At 36.6% G+C, this 19,354-nt stretch overlaps 1 protein-coding gene across 3 annotated transcripts in view; it reads left to right on the top strand.

The window, feature by feature from the left end:
* The window catches only part of KANK2 (KN motif and ankyrin repeat domains 2), a 74,147-nt gene extending 55,015 nt beyond the window's left edge, over positions 1–19,132 (top strand). For 2 of the 3 annotated variants that reach the window (XM_026679638.2, XM_026679639.2), the window contains exons 5-13: positions 3,651–3,758; positions 3,838–3,940; positions 4,439–4,675; positions 5,757–5,844; positions 6,393–6,612; positions 12,464–12,606; positions 12,908–13,108; positions 14,113–14,211; positions 15,413–19,132. In XM_026679638.2, the coding sequence (XP_026535423.2) occupies positions 3,651–3,758; positions 3,838–3,940; positions 4,439–4,675; positions 5,757–5,844; positions 6,393–6,612; positions 12,464–12,606; positions 12,908–13,108; positions 14,113–14,211; positions 15,413–15,472 (1,259 nt within the window). In that variant the 3' untranslated portion in view covers positions 15,473–19,132. The remainder of the gene's footprint in view (positions 1–3,650; positions 3,759–3,837; positions 3,941–4,438; positions 4,676–5,756; positions 5,845–6,392; positions 6,613–12,463; positions 12,607–12,907; positions 13,109–14,112; positions 14,212–15,412) is intronic. The other variant, XM_087957084.1, reaches the window with a different exon arrangement.
* The last annotated feature ends 222 nt before the right edge of the window (positions 19,133–19,354 follow it).

Consider the following 19,354-nt stretch of genomic DNA (forward strand, 5'->3'; position numbering starts at 1 on the left):
AAAACCATGTAAATATCATATATCAATAACAGGCAGGCAAAACAGGAATAAATTAAAGTTAAAAGTGGGGGCCCCTTCAAGACAGTTTGCCAACCCTAAGGTTGCTACTCCACTCCAAGTCAGGCGCAAGCAAGTCAGCAGAGTCAGGTCTTCAAACTCTTCTGAAAGACTAGGAAAGTGGTAGCCTGTCTCGTTTCTGGGGCCAGGGTGGATATTTTGCTTATGTATTTTCCTTTAACTGGAATATTACCTTATAAAAAGTTCAGTTCATGCACATAATGTTTAAAATGACACACAGCACTATATTAAATTAAAGTCAGTTTATATCTGGACCTATTAAAAATAGTCAGGACAAAAGACTTGGCGGGATTTCCATAGTCTTTAGAGAGATAAAAATTTCTGGCAGAATCCCTTTGTCAAAGTCAGGAGAAAAATCTTAAAGCCTGGCCTGCAAATTTATTGCAAAATTCAACTGTTTTCTCACACAACTCTAATCTTAAAAGAAGCATTCATAGAAGGAATTGGCTTTTTGGCCACAATTTATAGTAGGAGCAAAACAAAAAGGCAGTTTTAAAATAGTCTGTGGAATTCCCAGTGGGGAGGTCAAATATTCTTGAGCAAAAAGATTATTGGAAGCTGAAGTTATGATGAAGATAAGCTAAAGTTACCTTTGTCCAATAGACCTATGAGGTGGGCCAGAAGTGCTTCCTTAGGCTCAGAATTAGACTAAGCTACAAATCTCTGGAGGATGCAACTCTGCCTCACAATTCTTTTCTTAGCTCTCTGCTGGTACTTGGTGTGTTCTTAACTCTGCATGTGGAAATCACAGCAGAATCTCCAACATGAGGTAGAAGTTAACTCCCTTGGGATGAGTGGCCTACATTCTTGGCATCACGACCTGGATAAACATTGGGAGCTTTTCCAGCTGTTGCAGAGTTGCAACATGAAAGCCAACTGAGCCTCTGTGGATCAATGTGTCTTTAGGGTTTCCCTAAGATCTTATTTGTCTGATCATCTTCCTGCTGCAGTTGTACAGTTGATTGCAGAAAGGGACTTTTGTTTTCAGAGCAGAGAGTGTTGCTTGTGGAATAACTGCATTGCTTGGGGTCTATTGCAAGGGGTGGTCTGCAGGGTGATGGAAAAAATGTTCATCCCACTCCTGTAATCCCTGCTTTGTTGTGGGGTAGCAGGACTAAAAGAAAACAATTCCTAAAATAACTCATGACTTGATGTAAGTTTCTTCCGGTGGTTGCTGAATGGAAATTGTAGACAAAGGCAAGGAGATGATAGCCTTGATTAAACCAGCAAACACTGGTGAACATATTATTTTCCTGAGATGTCTAATTAAAACTAAAGACTCCCTCAAGTCAAGTTTGATTTCTGGTGGCTATTTGGACAAATATATCTAGTTGCTTGAAAACAATACAGAAGTGATTTACCATTGTCTTCTTTAAGGATGTTGCTTTCAATTTCCCAATCTTGCATTCAGCTATGGGATTTCCTAGTGATCTTTTGAGGTGCCTTTTTTCAAAATCAGCTAAAATTGTCTACGTGTTGTCACCTGCTGAGTGACATGTTTAATTGTTTATTTATCTATTCTCCTAATATCTTTCAACTCTCTGTCCCTAATGTCACAAAGAGACAAACTGTTATTATACTTAACTGTTAGTTTAGTTTCTCTGTATCATTCCAGCTAGAACCATTGCTTCTTTTAAAACAGCCAATGCCTGGTATGACTAAATGCAAATCTATAGAATTTATTCCAAGTTACAACTTAAGAGAAAACTGGTACAAAATGTTTATAGTATTTGCCAAGATAAACCCATAATATAGTAAAAAATACTAGAAATGTAATGATACAGAAGGAACATTTTATCATATGTGATGGACTTGTACAAAGTTAAAAAAAATACTGGAAAGAAATTTTAGATTTTTTAAAATTGAAACCACATTTTGCTTTTACTAGATGTAATTCCAAGAAATTTTAACAAAAATGTTATAGTTTATGAAGATACATGTTTATAGTGGGGAGGATAAACCTAGCAGACCATTGGAAAACAGATCTGTTATTGACTATATCAATTTGGAAACTTAAACTTGGAGATTATGTAGCAATGGCAAAATTAACAGTTTATATTCATAATAGAAGTTTGATCAAATTTAAGGGATAACTTTCATATAATAAATTATGCAGCAAACCTATGCATTTAGAAAATGGTTTTTAAGGGGGGAAGCTGGCCAAGAATTTGACTGAACGAGTAAGTAAAATACAGTAAATAAAACAATCTCTATATATTTAAGTAGCATTGCATCCAGGCTCCAACATAATGCTTGACTGCATGTGTCCATGAATATTTTCTTTATATCCCCCATGATACAGTTGAAATGATTGTTTATATTACCAAATTATTTTTTTTAAAGGAAGCAGAACTGCCCTATCTTTAAGCAAAACTCCAATCTCCTGGATTGATTTTCATTTTTTGGCCTCTAGTGGGCTTTATAATCTTTTTTGTGGCTGCAGTCAACTTCACTTTGGAAATGTATTGAAAAAAAGACAATAACAGGGAGTATCTCATGGCAGGGGGGATGTGGGTGGGATGTTAAGCAGCTTGATTCTGCTGACCCCATAATGTGAATGTGCAAGCTTCTCAGCAGCCATCGGTAAAAATGCAGAAGTTATTATTTACAGAACTCCAAATGTGCTACCATCCCAAAAATAGGAAAATTATATTAGCTACTCTAATAGTGGGTGAGCATCTGTTAAACTAGAGGCATAAGCTCCAATTTAATCACAAGGGTGCTCTTCTGGAAACTAGATGAAGAACCAATTTTCACAGGGGAGTCAAGATAAGCCCATATATTGGGCATAGCCTGAAAGATACTTGACTACAAGTTTCTTTTATTCTTTTTTCCATATAACTTTACTATTCATTCACAGAACACACAATTCTTTGTCTTATGCTATTTCTTTCAATATCAACACATCTCTACGTTTTCTACAAATTATTATGATGTTGTGAATTTATGAATGTTAGTAAAAAAAGTCATAGCTTAATACAAGGAGGGAATATTCCTTGTGTATAAAAAAAGTTCCATAAAGGTAGTTCTCAATTTATAACCATTTGTTTAGTAACCATTCGAAGTTACAACAACACTGAAAAAATGACTTATCACCATTTTTCACACTTACATCCATTGCAGTATTCACATGGTCACATGATCAAACTTCAGACTCTTGCCAACTGGCATGTATTTATGACAGTTGCAGTGTCCCAGGCTGTGTAATCACCTTTTGCGACCTGCTGACAAGCAACGTCAATGGGGAAGCCAGATTCACTTAACAACTGTGGCAATAAAGGTTGTTAAAATGGGGTAAAACTCATTTAACAACTGTCTTGCTTAGCAACAGAAATGTTGGGCTCAGTGATGGTTGTACATTGAGAACTACCTGTATACATTGTTCCCTGTTTTCCAGGCTTGGAATGTTAAATTATTATATGGCACTTGGCCAGGTTGTAATCAAGCCATGTATTACATACATGGAGCAATATTGCATTCCTTAATGTGAACCCACAAAACAGCAATATTGATACTACATAATCAAAAAGACATCCAAGGGGCAGCAATCTGTTGCCACTCTCCTGTTTCAGAACCCAAAGAATCACTAGAGAAAACTGAAGATTCCCTTCTTGACTCCCTCCAAGTGGTTCCTTGCCTCTCTCAAGAACCTAAACTGGATATTCAGAAGGAGGATCAAGGTAAGAAGGGGTGGTGGTGAAAGGTGCCATGGAATCCTCTGACAAGTTGATATTACTACTTTCATTTTTTTCTCCATAGCTTCATCTACTGCAGGGATCCGGTCAATTATGAAGAAGAAGGAAGAACCTACAGAAATAGTGACTAGCAAGAAGAGCCTCCAGTTTGTGGGTGTCAATGGAGGGTAAATCTCAGTTTCAGAATTATAAAGAAAATGGGAAGCTCCCACTTCATTCCTCAATTCCCCAGTTCATTCCTCAATTCCTTAATTGAGGAAACAAGGCATGCAGGTCTGTTGCAGCAGACTTGTTTCCTTCCGTAATCTTTAATTTGGAGTTCAAAGAAGTAATATGCCATCTTCACCTCAAAGAAACACAACAACTGAACAATTTTATCAGAGTTTGCTTAGAAGTCCTATCATAATCTATCATTGGGAGAGAGCTCTACTTATCCTTCCTGCTTTTATTGTAAGTTGCCATTTGTACCAAGACAGGTTTCCATTGTCCCATTGTGACCTGCAAGATCCCAAGTCACCTGGCATCTCTGAAGTTCTTCATTCTTGAAATGCAGTGGTAGCACACAGCCAGGGTTTGCAATAGTGTCTTTCTGTTCTGAAGATAATCTGGAGAACTTTCTCAGACTTTTTTTTTTTGGCTTGTTTCTCAATCCTGTGTTGTTCCAGGTATGAGTCTACCTCTTCTGAGGACTCCAGCACAGCTGAGAACATCTCAGACAATGAAAGCACTGAGAGTGAATACCATGAGGCAAGTGAGGGCCTCCCTGCTGGGCAAGGAATTGTAGCTGAAGCTCCAAAGCTTTCTGGAATAACCACAGATACATTACATCCTGGAGTACCTGTCGAGGTGGGGAAAATGACCACAGCAGAAGGTCCCAGCAAGGAACCAGCAGACAAAACTGGGTAATCACTAGTTTGGACATCTTCAGAGCTCTTGAGAGTATGCACTATGCACTGCATGCTTTACATAGCCATTAATTCCACTCCTCAACTCTTTAAAAGCAATTTAAAGTTGACCTGCATCTATCATCATACATTCAGATTAACAGACTACTCTTCTGACCCCAAACTTCCCAACCCCAAAAAACCCTGCTGAAATTGCACTATTGTTATTTGATAATAGGATATGTGAGCATCACAAAATGTTTTACCCACCCTTGTTTTACCTAATGCCATCCTGGAAACAGTTTCAGAGTTCTTTTCTTCTTGAGTAAAATAACTCTCTATATGTTGTATTGTAAGGGCTGTAACAGTTGTTGCACAACTGTCATTGAATTATAACCCTGAATTAGCACAAAACAGAACAATTCACTGTAAATGCTCTGTATTAATTTTCCCTCTCAGAGAAACTTCCTAATTTAATGCTAAACCACAATTTAGGATTATTGCTCTAAGTAATCTTGATCAAAAACTTAGTTGATATATTCCCTCTTTTTCCTCCCCCTTCCACTTGATTTATAAGCACACTTCCAATGAATTAATAAACAAGCTGACCACAAACTGAATTAGAATGCTGACTGGTTTTAAAATAAACATTTTTCTTCTTCAATTGTATCTGATTTTCAGATCAGTCAATCCCTGCAGTTTTCTTGGCAAGGGCTTTCAGAGGTGGTTTGCCATTCCCCCTTTTCTAGAGCTGAGAGAGTGACTGGCCCAAGGTAGCTTCATGCCTAAGACAGGATTAGAAATCAGTCTCCTGGTTTCTATTCTGGGACCTTAATACAGTACTACTCCAAACTGGCTCTCTAAAATAAGTATATTTTTTCTCAAAATACAGGATCTTGTTCAAAGTTAAAAAACAACACAAAATTATGAGAACTGAAAATGAATCCTACTTAACTCTTCCTTATAGCCATGAAAAAGGAAAAGTGAGGAGAGAACAAAAACCCAGTTTTCCGCACATAATACTAAATACTAACATTAATATATATAAAAACAGACGGGCTAAAATGTCCCTCTTTTTTCACTTTTTTTCAATTACCAGGTTGGGTCTCAGCAAGGAGTTGCTTTCAGCTTGTGCAGTTCTTCAGAAATACTTAGAGAGTTCGAATCCACAAATGGATGAAGAGACGGTATACATTTATTTCTTTTATTTTTGTAATAAGTTTTTATTTTATTTTATAACATACAAAAATTCCAATTTCAGTTGTCTGGGTACAAATCATTTTAGGAAATAATAATCACAGTATTTATAACAACATTCATTGCATTAATATCAATTATACTAATGTTAATAAACATAATAATCATACTATTTGTTTAACCAAGTTAACATATCTTCTGTAAATCATTAATCCTTTCATATATTTCCCTGTTTCTAACTCCTTTTTTTGTCAGCTAACCATTGACAAAATAAGTCCCAAGTCAAAAAATATTCAGTTTCTTCATTTTCCTTAATTATAAGTGTTAGCTTATCTGGGTATATATTTATTTCTAAAGTTGGGGTGGGTATTTAAAATAGTGTCTCTGATACCCTGCCCATTTGCCACAAGATAATAAGCAATGGAAATACTGAAAAAGCACAGAACATTCAGCCATGAAGACAGCATGCAAAAATGGACCCTAACAATTTCTTACCAACCTCTCTTGTTATTTCTTTTTCTTATATGTACCCTGGCAGAAATTAGCCTATACCTCAATGCTCCACTATTGGCTCAAGCTTTCCTGCCACAAAGAAGCCGATCCAGATTTGATCTCGCTGCACTTGACAGATTTCCGGGCTGTTTCCCCGCAGTTGCTAGAATTCATCATCAATATGGCGGATGCCAATGGCAACACGGCCCTGCATTATACAGTCTCGCATTCCAACTTCCCCCTTGTTGCAAAACTAATTGAAACTGGTAGGTGGGGACAGAAGAAAGGGAGGGAGCCTTTGTCAGAATAGCCCATCTAAATGAACAGCAATAGCAGTCCAGGTCAGTCAATTTCCCAGGGCACTTGGGGCTCTAGAGCCTAGGGTGACTTTCAAGCCAGGGGAGCCAGGCTCCACTCTAGGCTGGTGAGGACAGTTTGAATTCTGAGAATGTGTTGGGTTGCTGTCATGGACAAAATGATTTGCCAACTTAAAAAATAATTCCTATAGATTATTTGACAGAGTTGCCACATTGACATAATTTGCAGAGATTGCCGCCTGATGCTGTTTTTAACCCCCCAGGAAGGTTTCTCCTCCCCTAATTTAACTTTTTTTTTTTAAACAAATTTTATTCAGTTTTTCACATTAAAAACAAAAATCTCTTTTTAGTGGACAACATATTTCTGGGTCATCACCTTTACATACAAATATGACAGCAATTATACATTCATATATGCATACTTAATTCTATTATTACCTTTTCCATTCCAAATTTTCAGTAAGGAGAGAAACAAACACATTAATTCTAGCCTCTTTCATTAATCTCAATCGAAACATCTTTTTGTTTCATTTCAATTATTTCAAATATAATCTTTTAATATTTATTTTAAAAATAAAGATAAACAATATGTGTTTGCCTAATAATAATAATAATAATAAAGTTACCAATGTCTCTCCTTGCTTTTAATAGTCTATATTAACTTATTAATTTAGTTGGTTCTTTAGTCTGTCATATTCCCTTTCCATTACACATTCTTTTTATAAATTCTAGATTAATACAAATTTTAACACTAAAAACAAACAAACAAGTATAGGTTTCCCCCCTTTTACTGCTTTGAATGTGACACCTCAATAATTAAAATATACCTTTATTCCCTCATCTTGATTCCCAATAAACCATTATTTTTAAGAAATTACAATAATAATCATTACATCTTTTCATTTGGATTCCGCAGCATATTTCCCCCCCTTGATTTTTAATAAGAGTTATCAGTATCTATATTACCCTATTTTCTAAATATTTTTAATTGCAGAAGTATTCTTATTACCCCTTGTCACCCTGCAGAATCCCCTTTTTAATTCATCAACCATTATCTCTGAAAAAACAATTTATTTTCAACATTTTACTATTTCCGTATTTCTTTATTTCATGCACCTGTTTCTTACTGCTTCTCCTCCCCCTCTTTTCCCCATATCTTTTCTCATTCCAGTTTATATCCCTCTCTTTCTTAATATCTTCCTTTTCCCTTTTCTGCTGGGTCTTTCTGCCTTTTCCAACTTCACAGGTATTCCCCCTTTTGATTGCCTTCTTAAATCTCAACTTTTTAGCCTTCCTTTTTCCCCCACTTCTTTGTAGTGTTCTTTGTGTTAATTGTCTATTTAAAATGTCTTCTCCTTGAATCGACTCCTCCTCCTCTGAAGCTCTTTCTTCTTGTTCTTCAATCGCCATTTCCATTTTTTCTAACATAGAGCAAAGTGATTCGCCTCTTTCCTGTAGTAATTCTGTCATATTTTTAAGTTCCATTTTTAATTCCCGAAGAGATGTCATCATTACACACTCTTATATTTTATGATTGTTAAAGTCCACACACAAAAAAAACACTTTTACTTTCCTTCTTTCTTCTTTCAATTTTCTAAAGTTCTCAGTTATTCCAGCCCAGGGTCTATACCAAAAACATCAATCAATCCCACAGTCAGTCTTTCCTTGCTTTTTCCTTTATTCTGGTTCAGCTTTCACTTTCTAAGATTCTTACTTTGTTTCAATATTTCTTTAATGTTATATCCACACAAGTTCATTCAGAAACAGGATGCTTTCCGTTTTGTTTGAGCTCAAGTTTTTGTCAAAAGGTGGTACTCTCCATTATACAAAGTCTTCACCTTTTCCCCCCATTTTTTTATTTAGAGTTTTTCGAACCTCAATATTCCAGCACAGTCCAGTCTCCAATTTGTAAACTTTATTATTATTATTTTTTGACAATCTTAAGTCCAGCTTTATTTTATGTCTGTTTATATCCCCAAAATATTTTAGTCCAATTTAGTTAAATCTTTAGTTCCAGCTTCTTCCTTTCCCGGTTCGAAGCCCCACTTAGCTGTCAAAAATATTTTCTTATTTTTTTCCTGTCCCTTTGTAATTTTGCCGCTCACTTTTCTTTTCTTAAAAATTCCATGTTACCTTAATCCCGGGGTACTTTTGTTTAGTTGTGTCACCCAGTTGTCCCGGTTCAGATGTTATCCACCTCTTTCTTCCCTCCTGCACAATCTTAGTCCAGCTGAGTCCTCCTCTTCGGGGTGGCCATTTTAAACCACGGCTGCAGTCGTCTTCAGGGGGAAAAAGACCAAGCCCAGGGGGGAGATGCGACTCCCCTCAACCTGGCTTGTGGCTTCCCCTTACTCCGCCGCCCCTCCAAGGCAGCTTCAGCCCCTAATCGTAATGATCAGGGCTCTCCAACGAAAGAGCATAGACCATAGCCGCAGAGAGTCACGATCTACGGTCCATCAGCGAGGAGGCTCCACCTTCTTCCCTCTCCTAATTTAACTTTGACCCCCATCCCCAACCAGGATAGATTTGGCAGATTTCCAACCAATCCCTGCATTTCAGCCTCTCTAACTTTTGTTTTCTGAAAAGGCTATGGAGCAGTCTTAGATATTTATGAAATAAATATGAAGCAATTGGTTGGCATTTTGCCTTACCATGTATTTGCTTTTCTGTTCCGGTTTTAAACTAGGAGAATCTTCTTTAAAAAATTAAATGATGCAGAAAGCCTGTTATGAACCAAGGAACCTTCTGCAGGCACCCTGTGGCATGTACTGGTTTCGCATTAATTCTGCTTGGATTTATTTACATTCAATATACTTCCATCCTCCATGGAATTTAGATTTTTTTTTTCAATAAAATTTTATTTGGGTTTTCACACATACAAAATACAAGTAAAACATCTTTTTTGAAAATAGCATGGTCCCAGGTTGAACTTCTTTATACAAACACAAAATTCAATTTCATGCTCCTTTTTGTGTTCTATTCCATATCTTATATTATTCTACATTTTCTATATAGTTTTTCCCCTCTTTTAATTTTCTCAATTTTATTTTGATTATATCATCTCAATTCAAATCATTATATTTATACTTTTGTCTGTTCAGTTTCAATTTCATATTATCTTTTCTCATTAAACAAATGTTCTCCTGTAGTTACTAATTGGAGTATGACACCTTTATATCTTTTAATTACATCCATTCAACTCTTATTTAAACTTCAATATATACCTTAAGGTTATGACCTTCAATATAATACATAATACATAACTTCCAATCAAATTCTGCTTGGTACATTCTTATAATACACACTATATTCTTTAAAAAAAAAGATTATAAATATATGTAATTATAAACCCTCATTCCATTCCAATTCAGTTCTATCATTAATAATCATTAAAATCTTAACATCTTTAACACTTCTTTTCAATTAAATATCATACTTCCTTAAAGACACATATAATCTCCATAATTAATTTTTCCCTTATTTCTCTTCACATATGTTTTGTAAATTATTAAATATTCATTTTGTTACATTTATTTATTAACAAGCATTCCACTGAATTACAATAGCTATTTTATCAAACATTTTAATCATACATAGTTTCATATTTTCTAAAATTATTTCTGTTTCTAATATAACAATACTGTCTTATGTACCTTTGCAGAATCCCTTTTTCCATTAAATTTTCACCCATTATCTCTAAATAGGCCCTGTTTCTCTATATTTTGTTTCTGTCCTTTATATCTTCTTTTCCTTTCTTTCTTCCCTCTCATCTTCTCCCTCCCCTTTTTACCCCTTTGTCTCTCTACTTCTAATTCTCTCTTCTGCATTTCCCTCTTCTGTTGCTTTCTGATTTTGTACTTATTTTTCACTCTATTTTTTTTGGGGGGGGGGGTGTTTTTCCCAATCTTAAACTTTCCATTCTCTTTCCCCCCTTTCCTTTTTTCCTCCCACCTAAGATTACTTGTTCATTAAAGATGGCTTCTTCTTTGTCGCAATCTTCTTGTTCTGCAGGCATTTCTTGTTTCTCATAATTCCAAATCTCCATTTCTAAAAACTGAAATACGAAGCCAAAAGAACCTCTCGCTTCTTGTGCATCTTCTTTGCACTTTTTAAATTCCATTTTAAGTTCTTCTAAAAGTGGAGCCATTTTAAACAGTCTTAAACAACCACCCGATTGATTTTAGTCATTCAAATACAATAACCAAAAATGCAGAAATCATCAAGTAATCCAAATAGTCCCAAGTTATTTCTTCTTATTTCTTTTTCCACTTTCTCTTCCTGGGGTTTTTGTTGCGATATTTCAGTTAAAATGTATCTTTTGGAAGTCTTGTTAAGATTTTGCTGTAAATTCTTTTTAATTCCAGGCAGTCTCGTCCCTTCCAGATCCTGCCCTTTTATTCTTTTTCTCTCCTTTCCTGTTTTCAAAAGCTTTTGATTGTCCAGAAATCTTTATTATCCCTTTGACTTTTTATTTTCAGCATTAAATGTCTATTAATATCAAAGTGGATTTTTTCCCAATTTCTTGCTTAAGTCTCTTAGCTGTCAGTATAGGAAAAGGAGAAATAAAACCAAATCTTTTCCTTTTTCTCTCTCCTTCGCAGCTTAAAAATCTTCTTAGGGATCAATGTTATTGTTTTTTTTTTAAATAGTTTCAATTCCAGGGTACCTTATTTGTTGCTTTTGCTGTTCGACCCGGTCAACCAAAACTTTCTCTTCTTATCTTCCTTCTGCACATTCTTTTCCGGTCGAGTTCTTCTTTGTGGTGGCCATTTCTGACCACCGCTACAACCGCCTTTGGGAAAGTGAGTAATGGCCAGCTGGGGAGGAGAGATGCGGCTCTCCTCAACCCTGCTGGCAGTCTCCCCCTTTTTCACCACCTCTATGGGGTGGCTTAGCCCCAAAACCAGCCGGCTCGGGGCGCTCCAGCGGTGAGCACGGATCGAAGCCTCGCAGAGACGAGGTTTCGGTCTGTCGCTGAAGAAGCTCAAACCGGAAGTCCTCCATGGAATTTAGATTTGAACTTAGCACTGACAATCACTCTATAAATTAAAGAGGCTGAAGGGAAAGAGACTCATCAAGACCACTCAATGCAAATGTTTAAAGCTGAATGTCCCAATTCACAGATCAATGCTCTGGCCACAGCAGCACAGCAGTCTATTAGGGAGAACCTGGAGGGCTGGAACTTTGGCAGGAAACAGTTAGGTCTAATGCAAGGAGTGAGGATTTTTCCAAAAACAGTACAAGTAGGTGCTTCATCACTGGAGGTTTTTAAGAGGAGGCTGGAATTGTATAGGGTCTCCTGCTTGAGCAGGGGGCTGGACTAGAAGACCTCCAAGATCCTTCCAGCTCTATTCTGATTGATTGATATATAGGAGATGGTCATAAGGCCAACTATTTGGGAAACCCGGAGGAAAGATGTAGGGTTGTGTCAGGAGGGTACTATTCCCCGCATAGTGCCTCCTGACATAACCCAACACCTTTCCATACACTTTGCATATTTCTCTGATGTTACCAACTATTTGGTATATATGTGAAATGTACTATCATATTTGATCTTCCTTAAAAGATGTTTACCATGTTGGGGTTTAAAATAGAGGGTTCATAGATTTTTGACCAAAGAAAGATAGATAATAGTGGACTCTCTCCAGTAACTTCCATTTATGATATCTCTTTTCTTAGAGACATTATAAACAAATTTTACCACTGCTTCCCAGAGCTCATTTGAAATTGTGGAACCCACAATATTCAAATATTTATTTCCAGAAGGATGAAGTTTTCTAATACAGTCTTGTTATTGTAGGTTTGTGTCATGTGGACCAACAGAACAAAGCTGGCTATACAGCCATCATGCTCACAGCACTGGCTGCCTCTCAGACAGAGAGTGACATGGAGACTATTAAGCAGCTGCTGAAAAAGGGCAATGTGAATGCCAAAGCCAACCAGGTACTAACTTTACCAATAGATTCTTGCAAAATTGGAAGGGTAATAATGAGGATGATAGTGACAACCAGAAAGTAGTAATCATACTCTCACATGAGTACATGGAAAATTTTCAAAATCTTTTAAAATGCTGTTAACTGGCTTCAATAGGTATACAAAATCTGAATAGAGTTTGTGCGTCTTCAATATTTTAGATTGTTCTTAATACACATGGTTTTTAAGAGCTAGGCATTGCAACAGGCTTTTCCCTACCCTGCATTTGGCAGCCCCTTAACTCTTTTGGTTTTTCTCCCAACTCCTACAGGCTGGGCAGACTGCATTGATGTTAGCTGTCAGTCATGGGCGTCTTGAGATGGTACGTGCCTTGTTAGCAAGTGCCGCAGATGTCAACTTGCAAGATGATGATGGCTCTACTGCACTGATGTGTGCCTGTGAACATGGCCATGCTGAGATTGTCCGCCTGCTATTGGCTACCCCTGAGTGTGATGTTGCCCAGACAGACAATGTAAGTCCTGCTTAGACTTATGCTGCTGCTGCTGAGTTTGTTGGGTTGTCATCCATCTCAGAGCCCATAGGAAAAATTCTGCACAATAGATTTCATTCAGTTGCCAGGGCAAATTAGAAGTCTTACTCAGTGCCAAGGTTTAGTACTGGACTATTTGAAACACGTAGTAATTATTTCTCATAATTGAATAACTGCAGCTCAATCTTAGGAAAGAAAGAGAGAAGGAAGCAGGGCATATTGGGAATAAAATCATCAAATTCTTCCACATTTGATTATTAAATTCAAGTAATTCTACCCTAACATTCCACACACACACCAACCTCCTTGGTCCTATGTTTGGCTGAGCCTTCTACTGTAATTTACCATAATTTTACTATTATCTAAGTGTGTGATTGGAAAATGAGAATTGTGCACATTGCCAAACATTCTCTTTCCAAGAAAAATAAATCAGACAGTTGTTTGCTATTACATATAGATGGTGGAGGGGATGATTCTCTTGGCTTTGGGGTGAACATTAAGAATAAGATGGGCATCAATAAATCAAATCAATTGATCAATCAGTCGATTGATTAATTGATCAATCAATCAATGTTCCAGTAAGCACTGTTGGAGAATGGTAATTTGTTTTATTTATTGCATTAATACTATTTTGTCAGGGCACTCAAGATGGCATACATAACGGGTATTTCCTAATTTTACTTCCATAATCACAATCTTGTAAAGTAGATTGAGTGAGAGGAAATGATTGGCTTGGAGTCAACCAACTATGGTAAAGAACCTGGTGTCTCTGGTGCAAGTCTAATACCATACCTGAGCTACTACCCTGTATTAATGTTCAAAGAACTGTATGACTCAGTCCCAGATAGCATTTCCTGGAATTCCAGGAAGTGGGAGGGCAACCAAAATGATGACAATTCCTCCTTACAAAAACAGTGACACCCCCACCCCCCATAAGCCCCACCATCACTGCAGCCATATGTGTATCTTCTTGCTTTCTTCTGTAGGATGGCAGCACAGCTCTCTCCATCGCACTAGAAGCAGGTCAGAATGACATTGCTATCATGCTGTATGCTCGCTTGAACTTTGCCAAAGCTATATCACTGGTGAGTTGCTTCCTATAATTGTAAAAGCATTTGTCATAAAATTACTTGTAAGCCATTTTCTCTTAAAATCCAGGAAACTTCAAGGAAGAGCATTCCCACTAGATGGCTATCCAGTTTTTCTTTAAGAATCTCTGTCAAAGGTTGGACGGAATGGGTTCTTCTCTTCTTCCTAGTTTTCAACCAAAATTTGTATCTTGTAATTGAAGCCCATTAGAACATGCTTTCTCAGCCAAGGGAAAAAAAGTTTTTGCCCTCTTCTGTGTGATAGTGCTAGAAAGAGTGAATTTTTATCTGAGCTAATGAGTTTCCTTAAGCTTTGCTCATAGAACTATTTTTCCTGACAATTATAACCATAGTTGGTGATGTTGTCTTTCATTTGGTCTACAGCCTTTTTAACCCCAAAGATAACAGTCATATAGTTCCAGAGAAAAACAGGTTTCAGGCAGAATAAACGACTAAGAAATTATTCTAGTAATGCGATTGTAATTTGGTGTAGTCTTAACGCATCAAGCTAGAAACTGGAAGACCATGAATCTTGATCACAAAGTCAGCTAATGTGGTATTAATGAAATATTAATGTTTGCAATATAAACACAACCAAGGCAGAACAGGAACAACATGATTCAGAGACTGACATGCATTTGGTGATAATAACAGAGGATGGATAAGTTTTCTGTGGATTCAGGTTTTTTTAAAAATAAGTTTGTTGATGTTTGAGAACTGTAAGAATCATAGCTGTGATGCTATGACATCACTAAGAAGATGGATCAGATTTTTTTTTCCATTTTGGAGAGTTTAACATATCCTGTTTTGGTGAAAATCAGAGGAGAATCTGGTTACCTGACAATTGCCAACAATTTTTAGTGAAGTGACATGGGAGGTTGGGCACCTGCAACTGATCAAGAGAATTCTAAGATCTTATTTAATCCATTTTGCTATATACCCTCAGGGCAAGTTGTTTATCACTCTGTATTCCCATATTCCAATCTTCAGATTGAGTATAATTATAATCCACCCCAAATGGCAGCTAGGCTCAACATGGAAGTGGTAAGTGAGCAGGAGATCTGTGCATATGGATTAACATGGATTGTTGGGTTTGTGTAGCTGTTGTCAGATAAGGGAAAGGTTGATTAAAAATAATATGCTAAAATGAGGCTGGAAAACTTTCATTAAGAAGCAATAATGAAGTACTTTTTTTCAGAATACCTTGGAGCAGTTGAAGCCTGAAAATGCTGATACAATATTCAGTGATACTCTGTAACCCAAAGTAAGACGATATTATCCAAAAGTTTTCTTACTTCTGCTTGAAAATTTGGCAGTCTCGATGAAGGAAATATATATCTACAAAACCATACACATTGCCAATGTATACAATAGTATACCCTAGAAATGCTTCCTGTCCTTAGCTTCTCTCACTGCCTTCATCAGCTGAAATCTCACCATCTACTCTGCTCAGAGGGAAGAGAAGTGGACCTTCCAGGATAACGGACTTTGTGAGCGTCATTTCAACAATGTGGCCATGTATTCAGCTATGCTTGATGAGATGCAGTTATGTCAAATAGTGAGCCAAAGGGAAGATTGGAAGTTTAAGGTCTCTGGATGTTGCTATGGCTTTTCTGCTTCATCAAAACTAATGTGTCTTATCTTTTTTATCTCAATTATTCAAGAAGCAAGAGACATTGCAGGGCATAAAAGGAGGCCAAAAGGAACAATTGCAGTTCCCCTCCCCAAACATTCAAAAATAGTTTGACTGAGATACACAGGCATTGGCCTCACTGCTAAATTCAAACTTCTCCATACTTCCTTCTAATTATCAATAAGAAGATGCAAAAACTATTTAATCAGCGCCCACATCTTCATGTTTTTACTTCTTCTGTGCATTCCTCAGGTGATTTCCCCCCCAAAATGACAGTTTGTTGTGAGGGGAACTGCAAAGCCTTGAAAGACCTGTGAAATTTAGTTTCTGAGCACAATGTGATGGCAGGTAAATAGTGAGAGATGTTCTTTGATTCAGAGAGAAAAATCATCATGTCCATCAGAAAGCGTCGGTGCTCCAAAAGGGAAAAATCAGCATTACAGCAGCCGAGATTAACCAAAGCTGAGTAGGAAATAAATCCAAATTGAGGCACCAATAAAAAGTTGCCAAGAACTTGATTAGTTTGTTGTTTCCATTCCGTTGTTGTAGAGGGACCCAGCAGACTTCAGATCTATGTCTCTATATGAACTTCCTTTGCTTCTCTTCATCTAGGAATCTGAAGTGTGCAGCAGCGGCCAAAACAGTCAATGCAATCCTAGGCTGCATTAATAGAGGGATAGAATAAAGATCTCATGAAGTTCTAGTACCACTTTACAGTCTTAATAAAACCATACTTGGAGTACTGCATCCAATTCTGATCACCACAATATAAATAAGAGACTATGGAAGAAGTGCAGAGAAGAGCAACAAGGATATTATGGAGTAGAGGCAAAAACATATGAAGACCAGTTGCAGGAATTGGGTATGTCTAGTCTTAGAAAAAAGAAGGATTAGGGGAGACACGATAGCAATGTTCCAATATTTGAGGGGCTCCTACGCAGACGAGGGAGTCAAAGGCAAGACAAGAGTCAATGGATGGAAACTAACCAAGGAGAGAAGTATCCTAGAACTAAGGAGAAATTTTCGAATAGTGAGAGTGATTGCAATGGAATGGCTTGCCTTCAAAAGTTGTGGGTACTCCATCACTAGAGGCTTTCAAAAAGAGACATTTGTCTGAAATGGTACAGGCAGGGTCTTCTGCTCAAGCAAGGGTTGGACTAGAAGGCCTCAAAGTCCCTTCCAACTCTGTTATTCTGTGATATATTCCTGTTCCATTGCAAAAAGGGAAAAATATTTTAAAGAGGCCAATGAAGGAGTGTCTCTCTAAATCAACCCCATAGAGAATAGATACTCCTTTCATTTTCTGTTTTAAAGTTATTGAAATTCTGTATTTAATTTACCTGAATTAATTTTTGAAATCCCTAACCTTGTGTGAAGCAGAAATTATTTTTTATTACAGTGCAAAATCACAAAATAAGCAGTGTTTAAATAGATCTAAGATAAGTATTTGACACTGAATTTTAAATTTGTCAATATATTTGTATGATAAATATATCACTACTCATAAAATGCAAGTCGTAAAAGAATCATGGAACAAATATACGCTATACATAACAAATACACACCCACTCCCAAGCTAGTGATCCCTATTTTTCTACTTGTATTTTTACATGCTTTCGAACAAGGAGAGATTTAACCTGGAAATAAGGAGAAATTTTCTGACAGTGAGAACAATCAACCAATGGTACAGCTTGCCTTTGGAAGTTGTGGGAGCTTCATCATTTGAGACTTTCAAGAAGAGATTTGGACTGCCATTTGTCAGAAATGGTGTAGGGTCTCCTTCTTGGATGGGGGATTGGACTAAATAAAGTTCTCTTCCAACTCTGTTAATCTGTAAATCTGCTAGGTTGGCAGAAGCTGGGACAAGTAACTGTAACAAGTAACAAGGATGCTTACACAGCTCTTATTTATTTGAACAAAGTTTGCACAAGAAATTTTCTCCCAGTAAATTGGACTCTTAGCCTAAAATAAAGCCTATCCTTGCTCTGTTCAGTCAGATTTACCGAAACTGCACAGTTTTGATGCAAGAACAATATGTAATTGATATTATTTGCCTAAATATTGAAATCAATATTAGAAGTTAGGCAAATCCATCCTCTTGTTGAAAGAATCAAGCTGATTAGTGGATGAAAATTTATATTCCATTTGCTTTGTAAGCTGAAAAGTCCTCTGCATGTAATTCTTTGTGTGTCAGATGCCAAACTTTACTCTCCTAGCAAGAAGTGTAATAAACAAGATGAACGATAAAGGTTTTTGTAATTGCTAATCATTTGAAGTAATAAAGGGCACATCTCATTTTTATATCAATATATAGTAATATACACCAAGAAAATGATTATCTGTAAATTATTCAAATGCAAATTACATGAGGTGTTTTTTAAACAAAAACAAAAGGCTATGTCCAAAGTGTAGGAAAGAGACTGGCAGAAGAACTGTGGATGACACTTTGCACAATTTGTATCCTCCTTTGTGTAAAAGTTATGAGAAACAAGTTGAGGTTTGTTAGAAGTTGGCTGGTTTATCTGTGACTCTGAATACATAAATGGTACAAAGGTTTCTTCTTAACATTCATTAAGTGCTGCTGCTTTGAAGCAGTATTTTAAAAGCAATAAGGACGGTTTCAGAAACTTCAGAAATGCACATGTTTAGGAGTGAATTTAAATATTGTATTTGAGATATTGCTTTATATACATATAATCTTTTATATTTTCTATATATTTTCTATACATTTAAATGAACTTGATGCCATTTATATACATCATAATAAAAATAGAATAGAGAACTTCCTTTGCTTCTCGATTAAAGCTATGTGAAAAAAAACCTGTAGAAACATTGTCATATATTTTCTTTCTTTACATCAGAAATAAAATGATCTAAATTCAGATTTCTACCAATTGTTTATATATGGAGCAGAGAAGTAATTCTTCCAAAGGGCACAATCCACCTTATGGGGAGGAGGGTCTACCTGCAGCGAATGCCCAAACTGCAATTCCTCTAATTCCTTTCTGCAGGATGGATCATTACAGAGAGCCTCATAGGTTGCCCTCCCTTCTATTCCCCTCCCCTCTTTCAGCTGACTTCTTTGGAAGAGATATGGTGGAGTAGAGATGAATCTAGTCCCAAGAAAACTTTCTGCACCTTAAATTGGGCTGTGGGCATGTATGGATTCTTGCCTCTCAAAGATGCAGGGAAAGCTTGTCTTCTTTTAATGCTGAGAGGGATACACAGGCTTGGCTTGATGAATCATAACATGTATGCCTAATAAAAAATAATTTAATAAAAGTATCATGGAGTCATATTTTATTTGGTTTGCAAATGATTCTATTGTGATGAAATAGTAAAGGGCTTTTCTCCTTCTGTATTGAAAAGTTATTTGAAGCAAGTTCTGGTGGTGGCTGGGATTAGTCTTATTTTGGGGGTGAGGTTTGACACTACACTCTGAATATTTTAGTGGTACTGGGCCTACAGTATTACTACAGGACATCCAAAAGTATTTTATTTTAATAT

This window comes from Notechis scutatus, chromosome 2, assembly GCF_049901735.1.
Source record: "Notechis scutatus isolate UNSWTSFEM ecotype Mainland chromosome 2, rNotScu1.2, whole genome shotgun sequence".
NCBI classification, from domain to species: domain Eukaryota; kingdom Metazoa; phylum Chordata; class Lepidosauria; order Squamata; family Elapidae; genus Notechis; species Notechis scutatus.